This window comes from Bos grunniens, chromosome 7, assembly GCF_055505025.1.
Source record: "Bos grunniens cultivar Pamir isolate PY7600 chromosome 7, Bosgru_T2T1.0, whole genome shotgun sequence".
Lineage (NCBI taxonomy): Eukaryota > Metazoa > Chordata > Mammalia > Artiodactyla > Bovidae > Bos > Bos grunniens.
This window is the reverse complement of record NC_141171.1, coordinates 6961305-6978368: the sequence shown is the minus strand read 5'-3', so window position 1 is coordinate 6978368 and position 17064 is coordinate 6961305. Positions and strand designations below refer to the sequence as shown.

The window sequence follows — 17064 nt, the reverse complement described above, 5'->3', positions numbered from 1 at the left end:
AGCAGCCAGGCCCATGCACCGCAGCTACTGAAACACACACGCCCTGGAGCCTGTGAGCTGCAGCTACTGGGTCAGCCTGCCACAAAGAGTCCATGCACCACACCAAAAATCCGCACAACTAAGGCCCGACAAAGCCAAATAAAATACAAATGAAAAGAAATGAACTAAAAATTTTCAGCGATCAAAAGCATTGTGTCATAGTTTATTTGCCACATTTACCCCCTTAGAACACAAATTATCAGTGAAGTTAATACTACCCTCAAGAGGATGAAAATTGGTTCAGGAGAGTGGGGGACAAGAAAACAAATATTTCAATAGGCCACAAAGTGGCCCTCCAAAGCTTAAACCTCCCTGACAAAATCTTAATTCATCAGTGTTTAACTTTCTCTTTAAATTAAATTAAAGTGGTCTCTTTAGGAGGTAATAATGGGGAAGGTTGAGAAACACTTTCCTAAGATTTATAAAATAATGCATAGTCTTTATAAAAAGATTTATAAGAGTAATCCTCTTATTTGAGACGATGGCCTCATAGTGGGTGACAAGGGCCGAACACTCAGTATGTATGGATTACATTTGTGCCTCAGTGTCTATACCTGTTAATATAAAACTAGGATGTTAATTAAAATTAGGTTTAGGGTTAGGGTTTTATTAATGTATAATTAGGATGATCAAATCAGTCAATCCTAAAGGAAATCAGTCCTGAATATTCATTGGAAGGACTGATGCTGAAGCTGAAACTCCAATACTTTGGCCATCTGATGTGAAGAACTGACTCATTGGAAAAGACCCTGATGCTGGGAAAGATTGAAGGCAGGAGAAAGGGACGACAGAGGGTGAGATGAGACGGTTGGATGGCATCACTGTTTCAATGCTCATGAGTCTGAGCAAGCTCCAACAGTTGGTTATGGACAGGGAAGCCTGGCATGCTGCAGTCCATGGGGTTGCAGAGTTGGACACAACTGAGTGACTGAATTGAACTGAGGATGATTTACATAAAAGGGTGACTGTGAGAGTAAATGAGGTTACCATATGAATTCATGTAAGTATTACCTGTTGTTGTTGTGATCATCATTCTCATTTTATAATAGAGGGAAGAGAAATTCAAAGAAGTCAGGCCACTTGCTCCAGGGCACACAGCCTTGGAAGTGACAAAAAGGGAGCTCCTAAGCCGCTGGGTTGCCTAGGGGAGCACAGATCTTCCCACCTGAGTCTGTCCTGTCCCTCCCTGAGAAGTTGGTATTACCTGGTTGCCCCATGCCGCTGGCATGGGAAAGCTGTTCCTTCCTTGGCAATCTCGTCAATTCCAGCTAGCCAAAGGTTGAGCCTATGGCTGGAAATTGGGCAGTCGTTTGCTGCCCCCTGCAGGTAGAATGGGAAAAGGCTGACATCTTGCCCTCTTTCGTCAGGCCCCCTCTAGATTTATGAGAGCTTGCTTCTTTTCACTTTTTCTCCCTCTCCACACTGCTAATGCCCTCCCAAAAAAGTCCCTGGCACAGTTTGGGCAACAGAAATACAAATTTAAATGCATAAACGCAGATACTCTTGGACTCAGCAATTCCACTGCTACAGATTCAGTTCAGTTCCAGTTCAGTTCAGTTGTGTCTGAGTCTTTGCAATCCCACGAACTGCAGCATACCAGGCCTCCCTGTCCATCACCAACTCCTGGAGTCCACCCAAACCCATGTCCATCGAGTCGGTGAGGCCATCCAGCCATCTTATCCTCTGTTGTCCCCTTCTCCGCCTGCCCTCAATCTTTCCCAGCATCAGGGTCTTTTCAAATGAGTCAGCTCTTCGCATCAGGTGGCCAAAGTATTGGAGTTTCAGCTTCAACATCAGTCCTTCCAATGAACACCCAGGACTGATCTCCTTTAGGATGGACTGGTTGGATCTCCTTGCAGTCCAAGGGACTCTCAAGAGTCTTCTCCAATACCACAGTTCAAAAGCATCAATTCTTCAGCACTCAGCTTTCTTTACAGTCCAACTCTTACATCCATACACGACTACTGGAAAAACCATAGCCTTGACTAGATGGACCTTTGTTGGCAAAGTAATGTCTCTGCTTTTTAATATGCTCTCTAGGTTGGTCATGACTTTCTTTCCAAGGAGTAAGTGTCTTTTAATTTCACTGCTGCAGTCACCATCTGCAGTGATTTTGGAGCCCAAAAAAATAAAGTCTGACACTGTTTCCACTATTTCCCCATCTATTTGCCATGAAGTGATGGGACCGGATGCCATGATCTTTGTTTTTTGGATGTTGAGCTTTAAGCCAACTTTTTCACTCTCTTCTTTCACATTCATCAATAGGCTCTTTAGTTCTTCTTCACTTTCTCCCATAAGGGTTGTCTCATCTGCATATCTGAGGTTATTGATATTTCTCCCAGCAATCTTGATTTCAGCTTGTGCTTCCTCCAGCCCAGCGTTTCTCATGATGTACTCTGCATAGAAGTTAAATAAGCAGGGTAACAATATACAGCCTTGACGTACTCCTTTTCCTATTTGGAACCAGTCTGTTGTTCCATGTCCAGTTCCAACTGTTGCTTCCTGACCTCAAGAAGCAGGTCAGGTGGTCTGGTATTCCCATCTCTTTCAGAATTTTCCACAGTTTATTGTGATCCACACAGTCAAAGGCTTTGGCATAGTCAATAAAGCAGAAAGATGTTTTTCTGGAACTTTCTTGCTTTTTCGATGATCCAGTGAATGTTGGTAATTTCATCTCTGGTTCCTCTGCCTTTTCTAAAACCAGCTTGAACATCTGGAAGTTCACGGTTCATGTATTGCTGAAGCCTGGATTGGAGAATTTTAAGCATTACTTTACTAGTGTGTAAGATGAGTGCAATTGTGCGGTAGTTTGAGCATTCTTTGGCATTGCCTTTCTTTGGGACTGGAATGAAAACTGACCTTTTCCAGTCCTGTGGCCACTGCTGAATTTTCCAAATTTGCTGGCATATTGAAAAAATAGCAAATTTGCTGAAATTGAAGAAAGTGGGGAAAACCACTAGACCATTCAGGTATGACCTAAATCAAATCCCTTATGACTATACAGTAGAAGTGAGAAATAGATTTAAGGGACTAGATCTGATAGACAGAGTGCCTGATGAACTATGGATGGAGGTTTCTTGACATTGTGCAGGAGACAGGAATCAAGAACATTGCCAAAAAAAAGAAATGCGAAAAAGCAAAATGGTTGTCTGAGGAGGCCTTACAAATAGCTGTGAAAAGAAGAGAAGTGAAAAGCAAAGGAGAAAAGGAAAGATATACCCATTTGAATGCAGAGTTCCAAAGAATAGCAAGGAGAGATAAGAAAGCCTTCCTCAGTGATCAATGCAAACAAATAGAGGAAAACAATAGAATGGGAAAGACTAGAGATCTCTTCAAGAAAATTAGAGATACCAAGGGAACATTTCATGCAAAGATGGGCTCAATAAAGGACAGAAATGGTAGGGACCTAACAGAAGCAGATGATATTAAGAAGAGGTGGCAAGAATACACAGAAGAACTGTACAAAAAAGAGCTTCACGACCCAGATAATCACAATGGTGTGATCACTCACCTAGAGCTAGACATCCTGGAATGTGAAGTCAAGTGGGCCTTAGGAAGCATCACTACGAACAAAGCTAGTGGAGGTGATGGAATTCCAGTTGAGCTCTTTCAAATCCTGAAAGATGATGCTGTGAAAGTGCTGCAGTCAATATGCCAGCTACAGATTCAGGCCACTTGCAAAAGTCAGGTGAAATTTATGGGCAGGTAGATGGTCACTGGGCAGGGCGTCACTCAGCCACCAGACATGCAGCTTTGAGAAAGGTGGGGTAGAGGTGGACCTGCTTTCTTGTGAAGCGTTTCGAGATATTTTGATAAGAAAAATCAGAGACAGAAATACAAGAACATCACACAGATATATATATATATATATATGTATATGTGCCTATATAGGCATATACACACTTTTCTCTTTCCCAGGTGGCTCAGCAGTAAAGTATCTGCCTACCGTGTGTGAGATGTGGGTGCCATCCCTGGTCGGGAAGTTCCCTGAGGGAAGGAAATGGCAACCCACTCCAGTATTCTTGCCTGGGAAATTCCATGGACAGAGGAGCCTGGCAGGCTACAGTTCATGGGGTCTCAAAGAATCGGACATGACTTAGTGACTATACAACAACCAACACACATTTCTGTGCTGTAAAGAATCAAAATGAACGTGTTAATCGGTTTGGAAAGAAACGGGAAGTTTCTACTCTTTTGTTTTTCTACTCTTGTTTTCCTTTTTTTTCTTTCTTTTAACCTTTTCTGTACTGCATGGTTTTCTTACATGGAGCATGCGCACGTATGTGTGTGTGTGTGTGTGTGTGTGTGTGTGTATATTTATTTTTAATGTTAGAAAAAAATTATGGGAGATTTTAGGTTTCTTCCCTGTTTTCCTCAGTATTAAAAATTCAACAATAAAAAATTTTAACTCAATACATGAAAAGAAAAAATAAAAAAAATCCATAAAGGCAGTCATGATATTCTGATAGAGAAAAGAGTCAAAGAGAAAGCAAGCATGGAGTAAGATCCCATTTTTACTTTTTAAAATTAGAGATAAGAGATTGAAATAAAGAAATTAACACAGCAACAGATTTTTTTTCCCCCTAGATGGGTTCTAATGTCTTCTTTGGGTTTTTCTGTATTTTTTTTAATTACATATTCCACAGTTAATGTTTGTGTATCTTTTGTAATCTGATAAAAAATAAATAGATAGATGCACAATACTGTGAACGTATTTAATGCTAACGATTTGTGCCAAAGAACTGATGCTTTCCAATTGTGGTGCTGGAGAAGACTCTTGAGAGTCCTTTGCACAGCAAGGAGATCAAACCAGTCATCCTTAAGGAAATCAACTCTGAGTATTCATTGGAAGGAATGATGCTTAAGCTGAAACTCCAATACTTTCTCCACCTGATGCGAAGAACTGACTCATTGTAAAAGACTCTGATGCAGGGAAAGATTGAAGGCAGGAGAAGAAGGGGACCACAGAGGATGAGATGGTTGGATGGCATCATAGGCTCCATGGATATGAGTCTGGGCAAGTCTGGGCACTATCCGGGAAACAGTGGCAGACAGAGAAGCCTGGAGGCCACAGTCCATGAGGTGGCAGAGTCAGACACGACCTAGTGACTGAACAACAAAACAACATACAAGTTACAATGTTCGTGAAAGGGTACAATTTAAATGGGTGCATTTTACTGTCTATAAATTGTACCCCAAATAAATCGATTTTTAAAAATATTTTAAATACCACAAAAGTATTTCACATACTATCCTCATTTACCTGAAAAACTAACTATTACTTATACGGTTTACAAAATCAGTTTATCCATTGAACCCTCAAATATGGCAGTGACAGAGAACACAATATCCAAATACGTGCAAACCACTCAAGAAAACGTTGCTGTGCTGTGCTTAGTCGCTCAGTCGTGTCCGACTCTTTGCGACCCCATGGACTGTGGCCCATCAGGCTCCTCTACCCCTCGGGATTCTCCAAGCAAGAATACTGGAGTGGGTTGCCGTGCCCTCCTCCAGTGGATCTTCCCAACCCAGGGATGGAACCCAGATGTCCCGCATTGCAGACGGATCCTTTACAGTCTGAGCCACCAGGGAAGCCCCAAGAAAACGCTGGGTTTTAGGAAATACGGCCTGTGTTCAATTGGCTTCCCGGGTCCAGGCGCCCAAGGCGGGGGAAATCGGGGTCGGGAGCCAAAGTCGGCAATACTGGCAGGAAACAGGATACAAAGACTGGGACGAGCTTGACTCTGCCAGCCAGCCGCCCGGAACCCGGAAGTGTGGCTTAAGTCAAGATTCCAAGACCGCATGCGCGCCGCCAAGATGACCAATAAAAACGAAGGGAGGCGGGTATGGGGCAGGGGCTATCAAACCGGAAGTGTGGCGTTTTACGTCCTGAACTTTCCAGGAGGCCATGGAGGCCTACGAGCAGGTCCAAAAGGGGCCCCTGAAGCTGAAAGGCGTCGCAGAGCTCGGAGTGACTAAGCGGTAAGTCCTGAGATCCCAGGAGACCCTGTATTCTCTTTTTAAAACCTCTCCCTGAGACCTCCGGGTGTTGCCCTCTGATGCGCCGTTATCCACCTCTCCTACCCAACTCATCTTCTAGGAAGAAGAAAAAGAAAGACAAAGACAAGGCGAAACTCCTGGAAGCGATGGGAACGAGCAAAAAGAACGAGGAGGAGAAGCGACGCGGACTGGACAAGCGGACACCGGCCCAAGCGGCATTTGAGAAGATGCAGGAGAAGCGGGTAAGGCGGGTGGGAGGCCTCGGGATGCCCCTCATCGCGAGTCGGGGTCTCCCTGGATGGATTCAGAGGCAAGACCCGGGACGCACGGGGGAGGAAGAGCGGTCAGAGAGGACCTTAATTCCGGGGAGAAGATAGTGCGTAAGAGAGGAAGAGTTCACGGTGGGGAGGACAAGAAGGTTCTTCGCCCAGAGTGGACCACAAAGGGGAGAGACAGAGACCCAGATTTGGATTCCAACGCTGTCGCTCATTTGCCCCGTGACACTGGGTCAGTGATTCACCTCTTGGTGCCTCAGTTTCCACAAATATAAGGGTCAGGATAATGCTGTCTCCTAAGAGGGATGGAAACTTTGCATGAGGTGACGTGGATAAATGGCACTTAGTCTGGCATAAAGTCAGTGCTCAGTTGATGTTCCCAGTTGATGTTAAATGAGCGTACCCGCTGCTGTAAGTCACCACAAAGTGTTTCCATGACAACTTTGGCAGCTTCAAATATGTTGTATTTTCAAGCTCTGATGAATGAATTCTCTTCATGTTAAATATTTAGTAAATTCAGGTGACGGAAGGATAGGTCAGCGTGGGATAGATAAGTTCTGCCCATTATGCTTGGGGAAGGGAGTAATCAGTCTAGGTCCCCTGGTTCCCACCGGGATGTTGTTCCTCCCCAACCTCGGCAATGTTTAGAGACTTTTTGTTTAGAGACTTTTTTTTTCTTTTTTTACAACTTAGGTGTGTTGAGGGGTGGGGAGGGGTGCTGCTATTGTTTGGGACAGTGTGGGCCCCCCCCCCCCCCGGCCCTGCCCACGCAAAGATTGATCTAGCCCAAAATGTCGTTAGTGCCCAGGCTGAGAAACACTAACCCTGACTTGGTGGTTTGGTCCAGTAATATCAGCAAAAGTTAACTCATTACTTCCAGGCCTAATTGAGTCATAGGAGAAAAAAGAGAGAGAGACAACTCACTGGCTTTGACAAGATTGCGTCCCATTCTGTCTCCGCTGCTCTTGATGATGTAACTCTGGGCGAGCTGGCTCACCTCCCATACCTTAATTTCTTCATCTCTGTAATGGACTCAAGTCCCAGCCTCAAACCAGTAGGTTTGTGGTGAGGATTTAACAAGTGAATGCTAAGCTGCTTCCTTAAGATTCTAGTCAGAGGCAGGGCTGGGGTTTTACTGCTGGAGTTGGGATGGCATGGGAGAGAGAGATTCATACAACTCTCAAAATGACCAATAATGGCCCCTCAGAGTAGGGCAGTCATAGTGGAAGTAATGGAAGGTATCAGGTTTGGGATAGGTTTTGAAGGAAGAATAGCCAGATAAGCTGATGGGTTGGGTGTGGGTTGGGAAAGAGGAATCAAGGATGATCAAGGTTTTTGGTGGGAGAAACTGGGTGAATGGAGGTACTGGTTTACTGAAATTGGAAGGACTGTGAGTAAAGCAGGTTTCTATAAAGTGGGGGAGCAAGATCTTAGTTTTAGGGACTTCTTGGGCTTCCAGGTGGCACTAGTGGTAAAGAATTCACTTGCCAATGCAGGAGACATGGTACCAATACAGGAGACATAGACACAGTTCCTGGGTCAGGAAGATCCCCTGGAGTAGGAAGCAGCACCCCACTCCAGTATTCTTTATATATATATAATTTTATTTGTTTTTGGCTGTAATGGGTCTTCATTGCTGTGAGGGCCTTTTGTCTAGTTGTGGCCAGCAGTGGCTACTCTTCCTTGTATTGTGAGGGCTTCTCATTGAAGTGGCTTCTCTTATTGCCCCACTCCAGTATTCTTGCCTGGAAAATTTCATGAGCAGAGGAGCCTGATGGGCTACAGTCCGTGGGGCAACTGAGCAACAGAGCTTGCTCGTGCGCGCACGCGCGCACACACACACACACACACACACACTCCAATGGTTATGAATCTGTCTTCCAGTGCAAGGGACATGGGTTCCATCCATGGTCAGGGAACTAAGATCCACTTATCTTGAAGCAGCTAAGCCTGTGTGCAGCAAGGCAGCATGCATGGCAGTGAAGACCCCGAATGCTGCAACAAAGACCCAGTGCAGCCAAAAAAAGGAAAGATCTTTGTTTTAGAGGTTAAATTTGAGTGCCTGTTAAAAATTCAAGCAGAGAATTCTCATGGACATTCTTTGATACCTGAACCTGCAGTTTGGAGGAAAGGTCTGGGTAGTTGTTCTGGGACTGCATGAGATCCTTCGAGGAGGCATAATGACAGAAGAGGTCTAGGATCAAACCTCTGATGATCAGAGGGTGGGAGAGAGGAAATTGCAAGGGAGCATAAGCCAGAAGGATACCAGGACAGAGCATGTTCTTAGGAGCTGAGTGGAGAAAGTGTTCCAGGAGGAATAAGCAGGACTTCCCTGGTGGTCCAGTGGTTAAGGATCCACAGAACTAAGATCCCACAGGCTGCAGGACAGCTACACCCAAGTGCCACAACTAGAGAGAAAGACTGAACACCGCCATTAAGAGCCCACCCTCACACAGCCATAAATAAATCTGATTTACCCTGAATTCCTTAAAAAATTTTTTTTAATTGGAAGTGATCACCTGCACTCCGAGCCGTTGGTTGGCGTTTGTGGTGGGGAGGGAAGGAAGACTGATTTGAGTGGATCCACGTTGGGGTGGGGAAAGGCAGAGGTGCAGACAAGGATTTGAAATAAGTCTCAGGAGATTTGCTGTCAAAGGGAATGGAGAAACTCCTCCAGCTGGAGGGTAGAAGATCAAGGTGAAATTTTTGTTGTTGGAAATGAAGTACTCCTGAGGGTTTTGTTTGACGGAGGAGAGGGGCGTGGGGGAGCAGGTGCAGGCAAAGCGAGGACAGTTGGGAAATGCGGATTCCCTCATGGAAGAGTGTTGGATTGAGCACAGTGGGTGTTATAGGCTGGACAGCTCCTAGAAGGCTCCAGCCTGGTGGAAAGGGTCAAGGCTTGGCATCTCCAGCTCCATTACCCACTCTTCACTCTGGTCCTGGTTTTTTCTTATCTGTGAAGTGGGGTATGTGACAGCACCCGTGATAGCCTGTGAATTTGGTGCATGGAGTGGGAGGAGGGAGGGCAGAGCCCCGCCAAGTGCCTGGCATTGGTGACAGCTGGTCAGGTCAGCATGGCCTCTTGTGAGGAGACACGAACCCCACTGGACTCACAGCAGGAAGAGGCAGGGATGGACAAAGCAGAGACTTGAGAGAGAGAGGAAGTGTCAGCTAGGTGGGAGCCAGCTGGATACAGAGGGAGATGAGGAGGCAGCAAAGGAGACAGCCAGGTGGCAGTCTACAGTATATCTCAAGCTTCCCTGGGTTGACTGGCTTTAATTGGGTGCTTCTTCTGCTGGCCTCCCTGGGAACCTGGTATACCAAGATGGCAGCTGGAGCCCAGCTGGGCTGGAACATCTGAGATAGCTTCACCATGGCATGTCTGGTACCTCAGTGCTCCTTCCAGGACATCTCTCCCCACACGTCATCTCATTCTCCAGGTCCGTCCTTTCCAGCAAGGTCATCAGACTTCGCGCATGATGACTAGCTTCTAAGAACACAAAGCAAAAGCTGCTAAGTCTTCTTATGTTTTCAGCACTGGCACTGAATTCTGTTAAGTAAACTGTGTCACAGGACCAGCCCAGAGTCAGCATGGTAGGGGACTGCACCGGGGCAGCAGTACAAGGCAGCTGGGTTCATTTGCAGGGGAGGTGGAGGAGCACCACAGTGAGTTGGCCGCAGTCACCCAGCTAGTGAGTGAGAGCCGGGTATGGCCCCACGTCAGTCTGACTCTGCATCGCGTGCTTTTAACTCATACCAGGTACCGCTGGTGTTAAGCAAGGAATGGGGGAGGGCATGGTGGTACAGGATGGATGTTCCAGCATTATGCTTGTCAAGGTGATCTGGATCATGTAGCCCCCTTGATACTGTGTACCATCACTCAGGAGGCTCAGTGGTAAAGAATCTGCCTCCAGTACAGAAGATACAGGAGACACGGGTTCGATTCCTGGGTTGGGAAGATCCCCTGGACAAGGAAATGGCAACCCACTCTAGTATTCTTGCCTGGAAAAATGCCATAGACAGAGGAGCCTGGTGGGCTATAGTCCATGGGGTCGCAGAGAGTCGGACGCGATTGAGCACTCACACACTGTCACTCAAGCTCCTACTATGTGTCAGGTCCTTTGCCTTCCTCATTTATTATCCTTCCTCAGACCCCTTCTTAGACTTTTCTTTTTCTGCAAACTGGGAAAGCAGTCAGTTGCCCAAGGATGCAGGAAGCGCATATATAGCTCCCAGCAGGGTCTCCTTAAGTCAATGGTAGTATGTCTCCCACCATTCAGACCAAACGGCAGCTGATGAGAGTTCCTAGTGGGGCATGTTATGGCCACGCATCCCTGTTAGACCCTCCTGAGTGGAGTCAAGGGAGGGGCGGGGTGTATATCCTGAGACCTGCAGCCATACTGAGTGTGAGAGCCAGGCTGGCCCGGGCTGCACCAGGCATGTGACTCACCTCCACTTCTCTCCTCTCTTCAGCAAATGGAAAGGATCCTGAAGAAAGCATCCAAAACCCACAAGCAGAGAGTAGAGGTACGTCACGTGCTGGTGGGGGAGACTGGGCCACATAGGGGCCAGGCTGGGCCGAGAGGCTGGGAGCCTGGCAGAGGAGCATTGGCGTGCTGGCAGATCTACCCAACCTCCCCAGGGTCATTTAAGGGCAGGGCATCCAGGAGGCCTAGCAGGGTGGATTTGAGAGGGGGTGGGGGTTCACTGAGAAGAGAGAGCATGGAGAAAGGGGACTGGGCACTGCTGACATGGCATTTCCCCTTGGCTTTCCCAGGACTTCAACAGACACCTGGACACGCTCACAGAGCACTATGACATTCCCAAAGTCAGCTGGACCAAGTAGCAGGCCCACCATGGGTACCGAGTGGCATCGAGGAGGAGCAGAAGGCAACGTCGCGGCTATGTTTGGGGCCTTTGGTATTTTCTAGAAACATTCTGTGCACACATCCTTGCATCTTCTGCTGAGACAGTGCTTTGCAAAGCTGTGTGTCCTCATTTGGAACTTGATTAAAGTAAGACTGTCCTTTTCCTCAGTTTTGATTTCTCAGTAGCACATAGAAGAGAGACCTCTTAGTTTGAAAAGTTTATCCAGAGATGAAGGTTATTTCTGGGTAAGTGCTGTGGAAAAGTGTTCTTAACCCCAAATTGCTTCTGACTCTTCAACAGCCAGCCAGCTGGCTTTGTGTGGCTAAAACTGACTCCAGAGAACAAAGAGCTGATGTCGTCGCGGCCCTGAGCATGTACATCCCTGTAGAGCCCTGCACGGGCTGCCCTTCTAAGTTCCTTCTAGCTTGGGGCTTGTGCTCTCCTAGGGCCTGGAGAAGCCACTTGGAGCTCCGTAGCCTTTAGACTGCTTCCTCAGCCACCTGGCAGTGAAGCAGGACAGCCTGGGAAACAGAACCACCACCTAAGGCACCGATGGAACATACACCTCGTCCCTTTCTGATCCTGTGGCCAGCGTGTAGCCGCTTCTCCCAGCATCCCCATTCCAGACATGGGTCTAGTGGGTGTCACCATGGCAGACATTGCCGGTCAACACAACTTTCTTTGTAAGGGAACCCAGCCAGACACAGCCTGCCATCTTACCCTCAACCCTGGGCTCCAAGCAGCCCCCTGTATTTATTCAGAGTTGGTACATTACGCATTTGGCATTCACCAAGGCAGAGCCCCAGCACAGACAGACGTGCACACAATTGAAAGGAAGGACTCAGGTCCCCATACTGGAGAGCCAGGATCTTTGAGGGTCTCTGTGTACCCACCAGATGAAAATCAAGTTGTATTTGCTATTGGGAGAAAGTGTGTTGACAGAGATGCTGAAAGAATAAGAAAGGGAAAAAAAAACAAATATTGGGTTTGGGGACTGCCACATGTGGAATGCAGAATAAAACAAAAAAGTTATTAAGTATAAGTCTGAGTAGCTTAATTACAGACTGTTTGACTGCCACTAGAAATGTTGTCTCTTGTATTGTCACTCACAGAGAATGTCCATACTGCAAAATCAGTATCCCTCAATTTGGAAAAATTAGATGACACGTTTTCACCTGTGGTTTGCAACCCACCTAAGGGAGGTGATGTACTGTCTCATTAGCAGTGGCTGCTTGGGGCAGATTCCCCCATTGACTGGAAGGCGCTATCAGGCCTTTACCACCCATGAGTCAGCAGTTGGGGTCTTCAGGCATGATGTGGTGCTTTGAAAAGCATGCATTGGCAGTGGGGAAGATGGCTATTCCAGTTCTCCCTGCCCATCAGACCACTCCAAAACAGACCGAAAACAATGGGCTTTCTCATGATTCTGTGGGTTGACCAAGCTCAGCTGGGAGGTTCTGCTTCATGAGGTATAGTTTATTTCACGTAAGTTACAGTGACTTGCATGGTGCCAGAGGTCTTCCAGAATCTCTTCTTGTAACCTATTCCATGGGGCCAACACAAGTCACTGCCAAACCCTCTCTGGGCACGGACAACCAGGAGATGTGGTTTATTGAGGGCCGACAGTCTACCACAGTGGTTCTCAAAATCTATGGTAGGCTCCCCAAGGGAGCATTAAGAACCACTGATGCTGGGACTTCCCTGCTGGTTCAGTGGTTAAGAATCTGCCCTCCGGTGTAGCAGATGTGGGTTCCTTCCCTGATTGGGGGAACTAAGATCCTACATGCTTTGGGACAGCTAAGCCCAAGCGCCACAACTAGAGAAGTGTACACACCCAACAGAGCCTATACACTGCAAGAAAGACCCAGGGCAGCAAGAATCAAAAAACACACCGGTGCTTCCTGGGTGGGCTTCCATCATGGAGGTTTTTCAGAGCTCCCCTGGTGACCCCACTGTGCAGCAAAGTTTGAGAGATTCCGGTCTAGCACAATCAGTATGGTCTACAGAGGTCCGTTCATTGACTGCAGCTTCCCTGGTGGCTCAAACAGTAAAGAATCTGCCTGCAATGCAGGAGACCCAGTTTCAATCCCTGGGTCAGGAAGATCCCCGGGAGAAGGTAATAGCAACCAACTTCAGGATTCTTGCCTCGAAAATTGCATGGACAGAGGAGCCTGGCAAGCTACAGTCCATGGGGTCGCAAAGATTCAGACGCAACTGAGCAACTATTGTCCTATACATTCACTGCCAAGGATGAAATTCAGGTGTGATTCAAATTCCTCCAAATATGGAGAAAAGCAGGTTACAGGTAATTTATGTATAGCGTTTGGGGCTTCACTGGTGGCTCAGACAGTAAAGAACACCTGCAAGCAGATAAACTCATTCACTCTCAGGTGTGACCAATAATAGCTTAAAAATCAAAAAAAAAAAAAGAACACCTGCAATGTGGGAGACCTGCGTTTAGTCCCTCGGTTGGGAAGATCTGGAGAAGGGATGGCAACCCACTCCAGTATTCTTGCCTGGAGAGTCCCACGAACAGAAGATTGCAAGGAGTCAGACATGACTGAGCAACTAAGCACAGCACACATACTGTGAGAGTACTTTTGGCACTTGGAAGTCTGTTTCCTCAAAAGATTTTGTCCTCCTAGCCCTGCTGACACTGTATTCCAACCATCTCATCTGCCTCCCCCGTCTCCTCCTGCCTTCATCTAAAATGCCCAGCTGCCATTGTTCAGTCGCCAGTCCTGTCCGACTCTGTGATCCCATGGACTGCAGCACACTAGGCTTCCCTATCCTTCACTATTCCCTGGAGTTGCTCAGACTCCTATCCATGAAGTCGATAAAACCATCCAACCATCTCATCTGCCTCTCCCATCTCCTCCTGCCTTCAACCTTTCCCAGCATCAGGGAAATGGCTGGTGATGGGAATTTTCCAGTGAATTGGCTCTTCACATCAGGTGGCCAAAGTATCGGAGCTTCAGCATCAGTCCTTCTAATGAAAATTCAGGGTTGATTTCCTTTAGGATTGACTGGTTTGATCTCCTTGCTGTCCAAGGGACTTTCAAGAGCCTTCCAGCACCGCAGTTCAAAAGCATCAAGTCTTCCAGCACCGCAGTTTGAAAGCATCAATTCTTCGGCGCTCAGCCTTCTTTATAGTTCAACTTTCACATCCATACTACTGGAAAAACCATAGCTTTGACTGAATGGACCTTTGTTGGCCCAGAGCAAGCCTGAAAAGGAAATGCTTCATAATGGAAGGTGTTACCTCTCCTGGGTGGTTTTTCTTTTTGTCTTATGCTTTTGTCATTTCCTCAGTTTTTCTTCAGTAAGATATTTGTAATTAAAAAAGAGACATGTTTTTCTAAAACACTGCAATAAATTAGGGAAGAATGAGGCCAGGTAATATAGGATTTCTTAAGACAGTTGGTGTCAAAAAGGCTCTTTGTCTTTATTGGGCAAGGATTCTTCCAGCCCAGGATTCACTTGATAATCTTTAAAGATTTGTCATCAGAATCTTGGCTGTCTGCATACCAGTGCCAAACAGAAATACTGAGACAGTTATGGAGGAGAAAGACAGACTGGCTTTATTACTTTGCCAGGCAAAGGGGGAACACAGTCTGCTAGCATCTCAAGAACTGTGTCCCCCCCACCCACCCACCCCCAGTGAGCAGGGAATATAGTCAGGCTGAGTATGTGATAAGGATCAAGGTAGTAACAGTTGTGTATTTTTTCTTCTGCAGGGTCCTAGGTGGTTCATCTTCTAATTTTGATGAGTCCCTGTCTCAGGTGGTTTTGTTGCTGCTGCTTTGATTAGCAACTCTTCTGCCCTTTGGAACTCAGAGAAGGTCATGGAGGCCAAGAGTTCTGCCTACAAGGAATGGGGGACAAAAGGACCTCCATGGCCCGGAGTCCCACAGGGCCCTGCTCAGCATCAATTCTACTTTTCTTCTCTGGATTTTCTTGTAATTACATCTCTACCCCAAGTATAGTATATATAATCACAGAGTTGCAAAAACTCTCTTTCAAAACCCCAAATGGAGGTAATGGGGAAGATAAAAAGATAAGTGAGAGGCAGGCAGCCTGGGTAAATGGTTCTGACACTGTTGGACTGGGCCCAGGGCACCGTGATGGTTCATTGGGATGAAATGCAGGCATTTCTCCAGTGTTCATAAAGCAAAAGAGATAAAATAGAGTTAGATTAATCAGGAATCACAATCTGCATTACCCACGGTAACCGCTAACTTACCACGTTTTTTTGCCTAGGTTCAGTGGGGTTTGGTGTTCAAGAGATCATTTCAGGCAGTAAACTGGCACACTTGTTCTTAACAAGTGTTAACACTGACAGGTGACAGGCACTGTTGATAAGACTCGACTTAGGGCCGTTAAGAGAGTTTGTCTGACCTCTTTCCAAGTAACCACCCGCTTTGTTGCTGTTGTTCAGTCCCTAAGTTATGTCCAACTCTTTGCAACCCCATGAACTGCAGCAAACCAGGCTTCCTTGTCCTTCACTGTCTGCCAGTGTTTGCTCAAACTCATGTCCATTGAGTTGGTGATGCCATCCAACCATCTTACTGCTCCCTATAAACCTACACAGCATTTTAAAAACCAGCGACATTTCTTTGCCAACAAAGGTCCGAATAGTCAAAGCTATGGTTTTTCCAGTAGTCATGTATGGATGTGAGAGGTGGACCGTAAAGGCCGAAGAATTGATGCCTTTGAACTGTGGTGTTGGAGAAGACTCTTCAGAGTCCCTTGACCTGCAAGGAGATCCAACCAGTCCATCCTAAAGGAAATCAGTCCTGAATATTCACTGGAAGGACTGATGCTGAAGCTGAAGGTCCAGTACTTCGGCCACCTGATGCAAAGAGCTGACTCATTGGAAAAGACCCTGATGCTGGGACAGATTGAGGGCAGGAGGAGAAGGGGACAACAGAGGATGAGATGGTTGGATGGCATCACCGACTCAATGGACCTGAGTTTGAGCAGGCTCCGGGAGTTGGTAATGGACAGGGAAGCCTGGCGTGCTGCAGTCCATGGGGTCGCAGAGAGTTGGACACGACTGAGTGACTGAACTGATAAAGTGTGTCACAATTGGTGACTGTATATTTGTTTCCTAGACTTCCCCACCAGACTGTGAGTTCCGTATGGCTCTAGGTGGGTTCCACCACCAGGATCTCTCACCTAACTTGGCCTGCAAAGTGGGAGTTTCCAGCTGCTATGGCTTCGCCCAGCCTGGCACCTTACAGTGCCCTGCTCCAGTTGGCCCCGCCCGCCGCCTCCAGGCCTCTCCCCGCCCCGCCCCTCTGGGCTTACTTCCGGGATGCTTGAGGGAGGAGCGGGAAATAGGGCACATCGGACAAACTGCGCCTGTGCACAGTGCACTCTGCGCCGGCGCATTCTTGACTGTTCCCCCTCGGCCGGACATAACGGTTCGCGCGCGGCTCCCCCGACCGGAAGTGGAGACGAACTGTCGCGGGGTGCGCCCGGCCCGGCTCACCGCCTGGCAGTCCCCGCTGTTGCCGCCGCCCTCGGCCACTGCCGAGGCTTTCCACAGCCGCCATGTCCGCCAGTGCCGTCTACGTGCTGGACCTGAAGGGCAAGGTACCAAGGGCTCCCAACCCTCCGCGTTGCCAGGCAACCGGCGGGGGCCTCGCCCCGTGGGGACCCACCCTGTTGCTAGGTAGCCGTCCAATGGGAGCCACCTTGGTCTTAGGCAAGGAAGCCGTTTGTCCTCACCGGAGGACTCCACCCTTTTGCTGGGTATCCAGGAACGGGTCTTAGGACCGCGAGACCTGCCTTGTTGCCAGGTAACGCGAGGGGCTGCCGCAGTTGCCAGATAACCGACTGCACGACCCTCATCCCCACCTCTGTAACCGACTGCACG

General features: G+C 47.5%; 2 protein-coding genes across 2 annotated transcripts in view; both read left to right on the top strand.

Moving 5' to 3' along the window:
• The first annotated feature begins 5902 nt into the window (after positions 1-5902).
• Positions 5903-11345, top strand: FAM32A (family with sequence similarity 32 member A). The gene is made up of 4 exons (XM_086408660.1): positions 5903-6021; positions 6140-6281; positions 10788-10841; positions 11092-11345. Exons 1-4 carry the CDS (start codon positions 5948-5950, stop codon positions 11158-11160), a joined length of 339 nt encoding a protein of 112 aa, XP_086264786.1. The 5' UTR covers positions 5903-5947; the 3' UTR covers positions 11161-11345.
• A 5287-nt stretch (positions 11346-16632) lies between these two features.
• AP1M1 (adaptor related protein complex 1 subunit mu 1) overlaps positions 16633-17064 on the top strand; it is a 29850-nt gene continuing 29418 nt past the window's right edge. Inside the window, exon 1 of the mRNA XM_086408659.1 lies at positions 16633-16781. Coding sequence (XP_086264785.1) covers positions 16740-16781 — 42 coding nt within the window. The 5' untranslated portion in view covers positions 16633-16739. The remainder of the gene's footprint in view (positions 16782-17064) is intronic.

Coding starts and splice junctions, on each gene's coding strand:
- FAM32A (XM_086408660.1), top strand. CDS start 5,948: ATGGAGGCCTACGAGCAGGTCCAAAAGGGGCCCCTGAAGCTGAAAGGC. Junction 6,022..6,139: donor GAGCTCGGAGTGACTAAGCG/GTAAGTCCTGAG, acceptor CTCATCTTCTAG/GAAGAAGAAAAAGAAAGACA. Junction 10,842..11,091: donor CCCACAAGCAGAGAGTAGAG/GTACGTCACGTG, acceptor TGGCTTTCCCAG/GACTTCAACAGACACCTGGA.